General features: G+C 54.1%; 1 protein-coding gene and 3 non-coding genes across 4 annotated transcripts; all 4 read left to right on the top strand.

The window, feature by feature from the left end:
* Positions 1-3,152: 3,152 nt before the first annotated feature.
* LOC116449022 lies at positions 3,153-5,310 on the top strand. Its single transcript, XM_032120154.1, has 3 exons — positions 3,153-3,421; positions 4,241-4,325; positions 4,840-5,310. Exons 1-3 carry the CDS (start codon positions 3,168-3,170, stop codon positions 5,176-5,178), a joined length of 678 nt encoding a protein of 225 aa, XP_031976045.1. The 5' UTR covers positions 3,153-3,167; the 3' UTR covers positions 5,179-5,310.
* Positions 5,311-8,155: 2,845 nt separating this feature from the next.
* Positions 8,156-8,237, top strand: TRNAS-AGA. The gene has a single exon. It is a non-coding gene; the product is annotated as a tRNA-Ser (tRNA).
* Positions 8,238-9,210: 973 nt separating this feature from the next.
* Positions 9,211-9,282, top strand: TRNAM-CAU. Its single transcript has one exon. It is a non-coding gene; the product is annotated as a tRNA-Met (tRNA).
* A 2,701-nt stretch (positions 9,283-11,983) lies between these two features.
* TRNAQ-CUG lies at positions 11,984-12,055 on the top strand. Its single transcript has one exon. It is a non-coding gene; the product is annotated as a tRNA-Gln (tRNA).
* The last annotated feature ends 1,923 nt before the right edge of the window (positions 12,056-13,978 follow it).

Below are 13,978 nucleotides of genomic sequence, written 5' to 3'. Positions count from 1 at the left end.
GGTATTGTGCTCCTATCAACTGCTCAGGGCAGACCAAACTGCCCCGGTTCCCCAGCAGGCTCTGGGCCTTTGTCCTGCTGACTTCTAAGCACGGACACAGCTCAAGAAAGAGGTCACTGTCCCTTGTGCAGCTCTCCCAGGCCTGTCCCTTGTCTTCCCCCAGGGAGCCCTGGGATTTCTTTTCTTGCAATTTGCGATTGCTGCCTCTTGCCCTTTGGCAGTGCACCTCTCAGGAGAGTTTGGCTTCATTCTCTCCAGAACCTCCAGGAGGTGGTGGAGACAGCAGCTCCATGCCCCCCTCCACACCTTGCTCATCTCCACCAGGTTGCACAAGCACAGTGCCCTCCGCCTCCCCCCATACGTCGGGTGCTGCAGCCCTTATGTTCTGCCTGGCCCTCTGCCATAAGAGATCACCACCACCTCCCTTGTCCCTGGGGACACCAAATGGGGACACCAACCCAGATGTGGCTTCTGCAGTGCCAAGGAAAGGGCACCATCCACGGGAGTGATCAGATCCCAGGCTTGTGGGGTGGGATCTGGAGATGGACAGTAAGCAACTCTCAGGATTAGGGGTGAAAGCTCCCCAGAGGACTTCGAGTGAAAGCTCTCTTGGGACAGACTTTCTCTCTGCTTTCCAGCCCTTCTGCCCCAAAGGGGGGTTCCTTGTCACTGGCCTGAGAGTGCAATGCGGAGCAGGTGGCATTCCCTGCACATACCCGGCCCTGTTCTCTCCAGGCTGCCATGTGGCATGTGCTCACCAGTGCAGGCAGCCTCAATGTCATCTCCTGGTGGTCGTCCCCCTCGAGGACCTGGGAAGATCAGCTGTAGGAGCCCTTTCCATCTCCTGCTAGCTCCCCAGGGGTGCAGGGCATCCCTGGAAGAGCTGTCCAAGAGACGGGGACCTGTCTGACAGTGGCAGTGTTCAGAGGACAATGGCACAAGGCCCACAGCTTCTGCAGGCAACTGGGAAGTTTGTTCTTCTCAGAGCGGGATCAGAGGACTTCCAGTGGTCTCTCCTAATCTCCATTATCCTGGGTTGCCCTGTGTCCCATGGGCCCTTGAGCAGCCACCGAAAGGCAATGCCTTTTGGAAAGCTGCAGCAGCAGCAGCAGCACAGGATTACACAGACGTACGAGGTGGTTTGGGACTGGTCCTAAAAGGTCTGGAAACGCCCCCGACAAAGGCAGAAATTTTGGAGGGAAGAGGCTATGTGCTCTGGTATCCCTGGAATGCCTGAGTCCAGGGCACCGTGTGCACTCATTTCCACATCAGGATGATTCAGGTTTGCCTGAAGCTCATGGATTTTCCCAACTCTTCCACATCACAATGATTCCCACATGCTCTGGGAGACTGATCCATTATCCCTTTGAACTGCAAAATGCATTGAATGGGCAAAGGGATGCCTGCCCCAGGAAAAAGAGCCATGAGCTGTGGGTTCCCTGCCCTCAGCTTCTTCCCCAAGGCCACCATGCAGATCCTGGCCTCCGGGGTGGACACGCTGAGCAAAATTAGTGTGTGAGAGAATGGGTCCATTTGTCTTTCTGGGAGAGACGTAGGCACGTGCCTTTGATCACCTTCCTACGTGTTGATTTCCTTGTTCTCTAGAGGATCTCAGCTTCCCAAGCTGAGGCCAGAGCTCTGCTTGTAAAATGCATGAGGGCCCTGCTTAGTTTTCGAGGGACACACAGCTGTGGAGATTCCCTTAGACAAGTCCCTTGAGAGACAGTTTATTGAGTCCTTGGTTTTCTTGTCTTGGTTGTGAATCTGCCTCTCTTCCCCAGGCTCATGGGCAGAAAAAAGCAGGCTGTGGCAGAGACTGATAACAGAAAGCAAGGCCCTCGTGGTCCTCACTCCTCTCAGTGAGGAGCTTTCTCTCCGGCCCACAGTGATCCTACTTTGCCACTGAGTTTTGCCACAGCCCTGGAGAGGTGCGTCTCTTCTTCTCTACGGGACTGTGCAGCCTTGACCTTCCGCCTCAACTTACCCACCGTCTCCTCCTTGCCAAAGTGACCCCCGGGGAGAAATGCCTCTCAGGGCTGGCTTGTGCATCTGCACCAAAAGCACTTGAGGGCTCACTTGAGGTGTCTCTCATAGCTAAATTCTACTGTTGACAGGCGGGCACTGTCCCCATGAAGAGGGCAATGTGACAAAGGCAATCCGTGTGACACAAAGCCACCTCCAATCTTCCTCCACTCCAGCCTCAGACCTCTGAGCCAATTGGCCTTATGCTTCTGGGACACAGACGAATTGTTTTGATGTTGGGACACAGCCCACTCACTTGGCCCTGGTCCTGAGAGGAACTTAAACCACTCAGTCATCTGCTGGCAAAGCGGCACAGGGAACTGCCAGCAGTCCTGGGAACTACTAGAGTGTGTTGAGGACAACATCCTAGCACAGGGGATGGAGAGCCTGACCAGAGGACAGGCACTGCTGGACCTGCTCTTTGCATCCTTCTCTCTAAATAGGAGTGACGTGGATTTTATGAGGGGTGGCCAGTCAGTGCACATGGAATTGGATGGATGGCAGCACTCCAGGACTTGTGGTGGAGAGCTCGATGTCACACTTGAGCAGTGTCCAACCAGTGATGAGTGTGGGTTCTCAGGGTTTGGTGATGGGACCAGGAATATTTAACAGCTTGCTGGGAGACATGGGGGGTGGAAGGGGTGTTAGGGGGGGATTGAGGGCATCCTCAGCAGGTTTGTGGGTGACACTGAGCAAAGTGATGTGGTTTGTGGGGCCGGTTAGCCTGTGGTACAAGAGACAAAGAGAGTCCTCTGGTAAGACAGTCCCTAGTACCAGAGAATTCTTCCAGGTTAGGGTGAGAAAAGAAGTGTCTCCCAGAATGCTTTGCGTTGCTATGCTAATGTACTCCAGTTCTGCGTTCCTGGTTGGCCGTTGGCCTCTCTGCCCCCTTGCTACCTTATATGTCCCATGCCCTAGAAAGTTCTCCACTCCAGGTTCCCCCATTGGCCCTTGCCTATCGCCACTCCCCTAGAGCTTTCCTATTGGCTCCCATTCCCTAGTCCCGCCTTTGTACCACCCGCCATGCCCTCAGATCATTGGTCTCTGATGCTCGTCACGCTCCCGTACTTAAACCTGGACTCTCCATTGTCTTTTGTCTTCGTCCCTTCACCCCTTCATGGTGCGGCTGCAATAAACCTTCGTCCATGGAACTCTACACAGAGACTCTCCCTGCCTCTTTGCCATCGACCGATATTACTGGAGCTATCAGTGCGTTTGTGCATGCACACATGTGTGAGTGTGTGCTGATCCTGCCGAGCGGCTTCGCTAAGGAGACGCTTTTGGAAGATCGCAGCACCTCGCGCTATGACACAGAAAAGCCGCAGCGCCTGGAAAGCGATAGTGGTTGGTACTCTAGAGAAAGGGATGCCATCCAGAGGGACATGGACAGGCTGGACAGGTGGGTCTGTGAAAATCTCATGAAGTTCAACAAGGTCAAGTGCCAAGGTCAGGGCAATCCCAAACATGGACACAGGCTAGGCCATGAGTAGATCGAGAGTGGTCCTGCACAGAAGGGCTTGCAGGTTCTGATGGTTGAAATACTGAACATGAGCCTGCACCTCACGCGCCAGCAGAAAGCCAGTCGTATCCTGGGCTGCATCCAGAGCCATGAGGCCAGCAGGTTGAGGGAGGGGATTGTCCTGCTGTACTTGGCTCTCATGACACCATAGCTGGGGTACTGCGTCCAGCTCTAGGACCCACAGCCTAAGAAACACACCGACCTGCTGCAGTGGGTCAAGAGGAGCCACAAAGACCATCGGGCAACTGGAGCCGTTGCTCTGTGAGGACAGGCTGAGAGGGTTGGGGTTGTGCAGCAAAGAGAAGAGAGGGCTCCCAGGAGACATTCAGTTTAGAAAGGGAGGGACACTTGGTTGGGGTGTGTAGGGATGGGACAAGGGCTACTGGTTTTAAACTAAAAGCAGGTACATTTAGATTAGATATTGGGAAGGAATCCTTTCCTCTGAGAGGAGTGAGACACTAGAACAGGTTCTCCAGAGAAGTTGTAGAAGCCATTTCAGGGTGCTCAAGCTAGATGATTTAAGATCCATTCCATCCCCAGGTGATTCTAAGAATCATTGCAGGATTCCGGGTTGTATGAAGTGGGAGCACAACATTTAAGATGAAAGACGAAGGGACTTCATCAGCAGCAAGGCCTTGCAAGTAGCCACTCCCAGGAGTTTGGATGTTTCACGAACAAGGAATGTTTGTGGCCCCACAGGGCTCTGGGACACGGCATAAAAGGCTGCGCTGCTCCAGGCTCTGCATCCTCCTCCTCTCTGGTGTGCCTTTCCTCGAGGAACGAGGTAAGCCTGAGTCCACTCCATCTCTCCCTGTGGGCTGAACTGCTGTCACGGAGGCTGTCCAGGCTGATCCTTGGGTTGCCTCAGCTTGGCCCTGACACAGAACTGTTGAAGGGCCGTCAGCCTTTCCATGGTGGTGGCTGGGGACAGCTGGGAAGAGGGGGCTTTGTTCCAGCAGAAGGGGATCAATGGGGCTCAGCCGCAGGGGGATGTGCCCAGCAGAATTTGCACCTGCAGTGGTGTAGCAAAATGTCTCCGGACATCTCTAACACAGCCATGTCTGTTCTGGACATGGGCTGTGACCCGTCTTTCCACAGGGGCCTTAAAGCCACTGTGCTGGGTCCTATTCCTGAAGTGGGGCGGCCTTCCTGTGCCGTTCCACTCATAGGGCACGAGGAGGGATGTGGGAGCTGAGGGCACAGAGCGTGTTTTGAAGACCGCATGTGTCCCTGGAGAGAGCTGAGGGACAGACAGACTGATCCTGAGGCTGGTTGGCGCTCCCTGCTCTGTGTTGCAGCTTTGCCTCCTGCGCCGAGAGATGTCTTGCTGCAGACCCTGTCCCCCACGGCCCTGCGGCCCCTGTGGCCCAACCCCCCTTGCAAGCAGCTGCAGTGAGCCCTGTGTCGCCCGCTGCGCTGACTCCACGGTGTACATCGAGGCTTCGCCGGTGGTGGTGACCATGCCGGGCCCCATCCTCACCTCTTTCCCTCAGAGCACAGCTGTGGGATCCTCTCTGTCAGCTGCTGTGGGCAGCTCCCTCAGCAGTGCGGGGGTTCCCATCTCTTCTGGGGGCTCCCTTGGGCTGGGGGGGTCAGGCCTGTGTCTGCCTTCCCCCCGCTGCGGTCAGATCTGCTGAAGCCGGCGGCTCATGCCCTCTGTCCTTGGCAAATGGGCTGATCTCTTTCCCTGCCTGTTCCCCGCACGCGTGTCCCTTGGTCTGTGTTCTGCGCCGCTGCTTTTGCTCCTTCTCATTAAAGCCTTTGTGCAGCATTGCTGGAGAGTTGTGGTCATTTGTTCTCCTCCTCCCTCAGCTACCACCTGCACTGCCAGGGTGAGTACTGGCTTCTGTCCTGAGGTTACCTGCAGCTGCACAAAGTACTCCCAGAAATTACACCAGAGCACCAAAGCCTCAGTCACTGAGCTTGGGTCTGTCACCTGGAGATCACGGTCTTGCAGGGCCCGGTGCCAATTTGTTCTTTGTGAGAGTTAATAAAGATATTTTGAGCAACTTTTCAGTCCTGTCAGAGCTTCTTCACCAAAGCATAGGAAAATCAATCTTATCTCTTCTGTTGGTGATGTTGGAATTTTCTCAATGGGATGAGTACATGATTGTGGGCTGGGAAGGAGAAAACCACTTCTTTTCATTGCTGGACGTAGGCAGTGTGGCTTCAACAGAGTTTGATGGCAAAGTTCACTCTGTTACTTCCTAAATGGATGAAGCATAAATAGAATATTGAATTGTAATCAATGTTTAATGTTTTATAGGGACACTGTGCATTTAGAAGTGTACGGTATGCAAAGGATATGGGTACAAAATTAGAAGGGTGCAAAAGGGTTTAGCAGTGCTCAATCCACAATCATAGCAAAGACTTAATTACAAATTCACGGTGTCAACATTGATACCATTATCAATTCACACACACCCACACCCACAGAGGCACAGAGAAGAGCACATCTGTATTCAGGTGTGTAAATGTACCTATTGAAAATGCCCCTCGGGCTCATTGAAATGTTCACATCAAATCCCTTTGCATTTCTCAACCAAGCGTGGGTTGGACTTTGAGGAGTGTGCGTGGATGTGTGTGTGGATCAAACCAGGCCACGTCATCAGTGGTGGTCTTTTGAGTACCCCAGCTTTATGGTTCTCAAGCTGCGAGAGACGTTCCACCCAGAGGGAGGTGCTGGCACAGCCCACTGTGGTCCAGGAGGCCTCCAAGAGCCTCACTCAGGACAGAGCTGTTTACAGGCTCACAAGATGATTTGCCTTAGTCATCAGTAAGGTTCCATCTCGGACATAATCCATGGTGGTAAGTTCTGGAAACAACTCCCAAGACATTTGGAAGTTGTTTCCAAAACTGAAGCAACAATGGGGGTCTTCCACTTGGGCTACAATTCATCGAGAGAACGTTTCAAGGCTGTCGTGGGATGACTGATGATCCTTTGTTCCCCACCGTGGCTCATGCTGCTCATGGGAAGCTGATGCTGCTGTTATGGTCACGGCTGTTCCCAGCTGTATCATGCAGCAGCACCTGGTGTGGTGAGGGACCTTTCACTGCCCAGCTGGTTTGGTGAAGGGGATGCTTCCTCTTGCAGCTGGTTCAGTCAAGGCTTGTCAGGGGGAGGAGCACAGGAGAGGATGAATGACCACAGCCACAGGGCAGGGTCTCCCAGGTGCCTGGCTGAGGCCAAGGCTCAGGGAGCTGCAGCCAGAGACCCTGGGCTTATGTCCCTTGGGCCTCTGGAATGTGGCCTCAGGGGCCCGTCTGGCTCTGCAAGGGTCCCAACTACAAAGGTGGAGTGGAGCTGTGGGGGTGCATTCCTCCCCCCTCCTTTTTCAGGCCACACTGAGATCTGAGAAACGCTCATTAGGCCTCGGCCTTGAAAACAGCCTGTTCTCAGCTCTTCCTGAGCTTCTCAGAAACACCGTCTCTTCCCAAGAACTGCTGTCTAACGAGCTCCTGTTTTCCTTATGACTGGTCTTGGAAAATACTTTTGTTGCCTGAACGCCATAGCATTCCTGTTCTCACAGTTTCAAAGAAAGTGGCAACACAAACTGTGGCTAGGATGGAACATTGTTATGGCTAAAGCCCACTCTCTTGCGACCCTATAAACAGCGGTCCAAAATGAGACCATTTGAGTTCTCCTGGAGCGCAGCAGGCTGCGACCAGCAATCTCCCTCTGAGTGAGATGCCTCTCAGAGCCAGCAAACTCTCAGGTTTGCAGTACTTGGAGGATTGCCGAACAACGACGAGTCCTGGGCTGACACCCTCACTCCTTGAGGCCTGACCCTTCGCCCGTCGGGAGATGCAAAGCCATCCAAAGTGAGCATTTCACTGACCTCTGTGGGGAATTTTTCACAGGTAACTTGCTCACACTAACTCTTTATGTCTGTGTGCGTGCACGTGTGCATATGCTATAGCAAATCTGGGAGAAATACTGGTTTCTTAGATGGTTAAGTACCTTGGATATCTAAGTAAGTTAGGCCTGTAAGTAAAGTTAAGTTACAGTTATAAACTTACCTAAATGCTGCTAAGTGTTGTTCTTCTGCTAAGTTGCTAAGTATAACTTCGAAGTTCTATGTTAGGTTAAATGCTATTCAAGTGTTATTCCTCTGTTAAATTTTAGGGTTAAGATATTAATTAGGTTTAATGTATAGGTTAAGTTAAAATACTGTTAAGTTTGAGTGCTGTTAAGCTTTTAGGCTGTGTTTCTTTATATCCTTGCCCTCACTGACTTTTGTCACACACACACACATACACACACACACACAGACACAGAGACACACAGGGAGACACACCCACAAACACAAACATTCCCCTAGGTAGTTCTTGGTTTATTTCTGTTTTGATTGCTTGGATTTTGTTTGGTTTTGTTGTTGCTTGTTTTTCCTTGTTGTGCCTTAACTGTTCTGTAAGTAGTAGAGTGACTGTTGCCAAGGAACTTTGTTGTGCTTTTATTTAATATTTAAATCTGGCTTTTGCTGATACCCTTGCCAGCAATTTTTTAAGCAATCTGAAACACTCGTTTGTAAGAGGAGCCTTGGCCCAAAGTGCCTGGGCATTGGTGTCATGGCACAGGGCGTGTGATGTGCAGGGCAGGGAGGGCTGGAGCAGGTAGTTGTGGCCGAGTGGTGAAGGCGATGGACTAGAAATCCATTGGGGTTTCCCCGCGCAGGTTCGAATCCTGCCAACTACGGGGTGCGTGCCCCTTTTGGGCTGCGGGCAGCTGACCACTCTGCAGCCGCGACACAGCCCCAGAGGAGGGCTCCTGCGCTTGCAGCCCCGGCTGTTCCCGCAGAGCAGCTGCAAGGGAGGAGCTGCTGGCAATGCCTTTCATGGCTTCTGAAGGGCCTTCATCAGGGCAAGGGGAAAGCCTGAGGTGCACATGTAAGGGCAGGGGGACAAAAGCCCATTGCTGCTGCAAGGTCTGTGTCCTGCAGCCAAGCCACTTGGCGTGGGGGAAGCCCTGCAAGGGAGAAGAAGCTCAGAGATGTTGTCAGCATCAATGAAGAAGGAAAGGGGAAATGCAGACAGCACCTGGAGCTGACCATTTTGTCACCTCGCATTAGCACCAAGCGTGAAAGGCAAGGACCTGCAGCTTGACAGCCTGCTTAGCACAAAGTGCCTAGAACTCAGAGCTTTTCCTTCAGGGTAACCGTGAGCAGCGTTGAGCTCAGGCACCGGAATTTGCACAGCTAAAAGAGGAGAATTTCTTCCATTGGTAATTCTAAGCAAAGGGAGCCTGCGTCCCTCCTTGGCCAGCAAAGAACCAAACTGTCGGGCAGGTGCAGTCCCGCAGCATGCTGGGAGCAGAGCTGGATTTCTGGGCAGGGCTGCAGCCGTCAGGATGTCGCTGGATTTCAGGTGCCCCCGTCCCTAGCAAGGCCCAAGGCTGCAGCCTGCGTCCGGGATGCCTTGAGCACATGCAGCGCCAGCTTGGGTGGTCAAAGGGCAAGTGGCCGTGCAGGGCTGTGTGCGGGAGGCGTGGGAGAAGGGCAAGGCCTGGCCCTGGAGCTGTAGAGCGCGTGCCCAAAGGAGATGAATTTTTGGGGGAGTCTGTTTTGTGGGGCGGGGGAGGCCAAGCGGAGAGGAAGGGAGGGAGCGAGAGCCAGCAGTGCCCAGGCAGGGTCAGGCCCGGCTGGGGGCAGTGGCAGCTGAGCCCCAGGGGGAGCAGAGTGGCGCAGCGGGAGCGTGCTGGGCCCATAACCCAGAGGTCGATGGATCGAAACCATCCTCTGCTAGGGTACTTTTTCACCGATGCTGCCCCACCCAACAGCTTTTACCCTGCTTGGCTCTAGCTCTTTGAGCAACCCTGGCCATAGCACTCCTCTTCCCTCTGCCCCCACTACCTGCTTTTGTTAGAAATGCTACAACTTTTATAATTTTTTTAACTAACTTTAGTCAGGGATTTGTTCACCTCTGCCCAGGAGGAGGGGAATCGAAGCTTTTCTTCAAAAGACTCTGTTTACCCAGGGTTTGAGTTTTGCAGGCTGGGGCCTGGTCGGTGTCAGTCAACAAAAAGAAGATTCCCAGATTATGAGAGTTTAACATGCATCTACAGGTTGGGAGTGGCCAGAAGATACAGAGGAGATAAATGGACATTAACATTACCGCCTGGTGTGGCTGGAGACACGTGGTCTGGGAAAAGATTGATAAGAGCACCAAATTAGCATCAAGGGAAAAGGGATCGATAACCCATAGGAGATTGCATACTAAGGATTGTGTAATTTAGGTCCAATGAAGAAGAATTTCTTTGGGGTTTTCACGTAAAAATATGTGAAAAATCTGGTAAAGAACCGTGTGTGATGGAAAAATTTCCACTGCACAAACCAGACACGTGTGGATGGAATAATTTCTATTGCAAATCTTGGCCAGAATACCATCCTGGCCAGAGTAAAGTAATGCCTAATTCTCTAGCATTGAAAAGATGTTGTTTGAGAGTTTCTGGTTTTCCCTAGGCTTTGGTGACACTTTCTCTTTGGCTTTCTCAGGCACCAACACTCCCAAAGGGCCCCTCAGCATGGCCTATGGGCAGCTGTGCAGCAGCAGGCACAGCTCCCCCCATGAGGCCCTGTGTATTATGGGGCACACAGGTCTTCCTCCCTTCCCTGCAGGCAGCTCAATCCCCAGCTTCCCAGGCACAGGAGGGCACCTCCTCTAGGGGCAGAGGAGGCTCAGACTGCTCCACATGTGCTCAGCTCAAAGACCTGGGAGCTTTCTCCGTCCTCGTCTGTTTACTGCCGTGACCATTTGTAGGGTGATCCAGGATCAGGGCCAAGCAGGTATTCCCAAGGGACACTGTATTGGCTAGAGGTGGCTGGGTGTTGGGAGTGGAGGAGACACAGGGTGCTGTGGGCACCGTCTCTCTTGGAAAACCTTTAGCGGTTGGCCTGCCCAGGACACAGCTGGTTCCTGCTGCCACCACAACTCTGAAACATCTGTGAAGCTCGTGGCACCCTCAACAGCATTGCTGGAGCACGTGAATATTCCGGATGGCGCTCCATCCTACAGAGTAGCCATGGCGCTGAAGAGGTTTCCTGAAAGGCCTGGGGACCACGGAGGATTCCCCAGTGAAACAGGACTTGTGTTCTACAACTGGGGGGGCTCCATTAGGAGCACCCAGAAGCGTGAGTGTGCTGAGCCCAAGTGTGAGAGCCAGAGGAGTGCAGGCACATGCCAGGAGCTGGAGCTGCGGTGTGTGAAGGGGGAGGGAGGTGTGGAAGGAGGGGGCAGCCAGTGTGAGAGGTGCAGGAGCTGGAGCCAGGCCAGGGTGTGAGGTGGCAGTGTGGGAAGCAGTGCCCGTGGGCACTGGAGGAGCAGGAGGCAGCGCAGGCTGCGGGTGGCAGGAGCGGGAAGCAGCAGCGCTGCAGGAGCCTTGCGGGGTAGTGCTTGGCAGAGCTGCCCTCCAAGCAGGTGAGCAGGGCTCGGTCATTCCTGGCCAAGGCAGACCAGCTTTTCTTCAGCCTGGCTCCACACTGCCCGGCCTCTCCTGCTCCCGAACAGCATGGTTTCTTTCCTCTGCAAGTTCTGCTCACACAGAGCAGCTGAGCTCCTGCTCCTGCTCCCCTCAGCCGGGCCTCCTGCTCGGCACTCCCGGCACCTCCCAGCCCAGCAGGCACAGACTGGCTTTGAGCCAGGTCGTCCTTGGCAAAAGCAGACTGCGGGAGCTGCTTTGGATCCTGCAGAGACTCCCAGAGAGCAAATGAGCTGCTGCAGCCAGGTGTGCAGAGATCTTGGTGGTTCTCCATGCACTGGGATTGCAACGGGGCTCAGGCACTGAGCTGCCTAGTTTCTTGCTTTGTCTCCAGCGCTGCTTTGAGCAGGCATTTGGACTTGTGTCCTCCTGGGATGCCTTGCAGTGAAGTTCCTTCCGAGAAGGAAGAGTTCCCAGAGAGGGCTCTGCCCTCGTTGCTCTCCACCATGGGCAGTGAGTGAACCTCTACCCCACAGGAACTGGAGCTCAGTCGTTGCTCAGCCCTTGGTGTCTCACCTGTCCTTTCTGCTTGCCTCTCCAGCCCCTTTCCTGGGTTCCGCAGAGGGTCTCTCTTTACCTTTTGTAGAGACGGGGCAATGTTTCCCTCTTATTAGTCCTTAAGGAGCGGGGCTGGTTTGGGCTGGAGAAGAGAAGGCAAGGGGGCTTCTGCTGGGTGAAGGTGACTTGCCAAGGCCTGCCCTGAGTCCGAAAGAGCTTGCTGCAATTTGGGAAAGACAAGATTGTGTGAGGTTTTGAGCCTGGCACTTGTAAGAGAGGCCACGCCGGGCCAGCAGAAGAAGCTGTGCTGCTGCCCTGAAGGGTGGCGCGATTAGAGAGTGCCTGGAGGCCCTGCAGGAAGGCTGCACTTGGTGATGGATGTCCAAGGCGATGGAGAGACAGCCAGCCTCAGCCAGGGGCATAAGGCTGAGCAAGGCTGGGCACAGGAGCCAGAGGTCACCTATGCATGAGGTCCCATGGTGTAATGGTGAGCACTCTGGACTCTGAATCCAGTGATCTGAGTTCAAATCTCAGTGGGACCTTGGCTTTTTTCTTCCCTCAGCATGCTGACACCCTCACAGCTCTACTCTGCTCCTGGTTCACTTGTGGAATGCTCTCTGATGAATCACACAGCAGCTGAGGTGGAGATCACCCACTCAAAGTGGGTCAGGCACAGGAGGCAGCTCTGGGACTCTCTGCTTGTATGTTGGACAAATCCAATAACAGGAGACTGGGCTACACTCTTTGGGCAGCTGTTTCCACGTTGGACCATTCCCACAGTAACACCAGGTTACTCTGTGTGGCATTACTTGTATGCCCACCTTTGTCCTTTGTCCTGCTCCTTTCTTGCTCCTTTCCTCTGCGGCTTTTCCTCTCCTCCCTGCCAATTTCGTTCTATTGCTCTGCAGTCAGTGCAAGGAGCTCTACCAACACTGGGCAGTGCCCCATCATTGGGTTATATTTGTTGCCATGGGAGAAGGAAGGATCTTCCCTGGTAGAGCAGGTGGTAGCTGAGGGAGGAGGAGAACAAACGCCCACAACTCTCTAGCAATGCTGCACAAAGGCTTTAATGAGAAGGAGCAAAAGCAGTGGCACAGAACACAGACCAAGGGACACGTGTGCGGGGAACAGGCAGGGAAAGAGATCGGCCCATTTGCCAAGGACAGAGGGCATGAGCCGCCGGCTTCAGCAGATCTGACCGCAGCGGGGGGAAGGCAGACACAGGCCTGACCCCCCCAGCCCAAGGGAGCCCCCAGAAGAGATGGGAACCCCCGCACTGCTGAGGGAGCTGCCCACAGCAGCTGACAGAGAGGATCCCACGGCTGTGCTCTGAGGGAAAGAGGTGAGGATGGGGCCCGGCATGGTCACCACCACCGGCGAAGGCTCGATGTACACCGTGGAGTCAGCGCAGCGGGCGACACAGGGCTCACTGCAGCTGCTTGCAAGGGGGGTTGGGCCACAGGGGCCGCAGGGCCGTGGGGGACAGGGTCTGCAGCAAGACATCTCTCGGCGCAGGAGGCAAAGCTGCAACACAGAGCAGGGAGCGCCAACCAGCCTCAGGATCAGTCTGTCTGTCCCTCAGCTCTCTCCAGGGACACATGCGGTCTTCAAAACACGCTCTGTGCCCTCAGCTCCCACATCCCTCCTCGTGCCCTGTGAGTGGAACGGCACAGGAAGGCCGCCCCACTTCAGGAATAGGACCCAGCACAGTGGCTTTAAGGCCCCTGTGGAAAGACGGGTCACAGCCCATGTCCAGAACAGACATGGCTGTGTTAGAGATGTCCGGAGACATTTTGCTACACCACGGCAGGTGCAAATTCTGCTGGGCACATCCCCCTGCGGCTGAGCCCCATTGATCCCCTTCTGCTGGAACAAAGCCCCCTCTTCCCAGCTGTCCCCAGCCACCACCATGGAAAGGCTGACGGCCCTTCAACAGTTCTGTGTCAGGGCCAAGCTGAGGCAGCCCAAGGATCAGCCTGGACAGCCTCCGTGACAGCAGTTCAGCCCACAGGGAGAGATGGAGTGGACTCAGGCTTACCTCGTTCCTCGCGGAAAGGCACACCAGAGAGGAGGAGGATGCAGAGCCTGGAGCAGCGCAGCCTTTTATGCCGTGTCCCAGAGCCCTGTGGGGCCACAAACATTCTTTGTTCGCAAAACATCCAAACTCCTGGGAGTGGCTACTTGCGAGGCCTTGCTGCTGATGAAGTCCCTGCCTCTTTCATCTCAGGCATTTTTCTCCAGTTTCACACCAGCCAACAAGGAAATGATTCATCTGTGTCCCAGCTTCCTAAGGCCACTTGACTTGGAGTTCCCGGGCCAGTGCATAAGGTGAGTTTAAATGGATTTGCGTAGTGTCTATTGCTTCTGTCACTTGTTCTTCTTGATGGCTACTTTGGCTCCAGTTACAGTTAAATTCAGCCATGAGAGACACCCCAGGTCAGCTCTCAGGAGCTTTCAGTGCAGGC

This window comes from Corvus moneduloides, chromosome 10 (assembly GCF_009650955.1).
Source record: "Corvus moneduloides isolate bCorMon1 chromosome 10, bCorMon1.pri, whole genome shotgun sequence".
NCBI lineage: Eukaryota > Metazoa > Chordata > Aves > Passeriformes > Corvidae > Corvus > Corvus moneduloides.
Note: the sequence above shows the minus strand (reverse complement) of the source record. Positions and strands in the feature narration are given on the sequence as shown.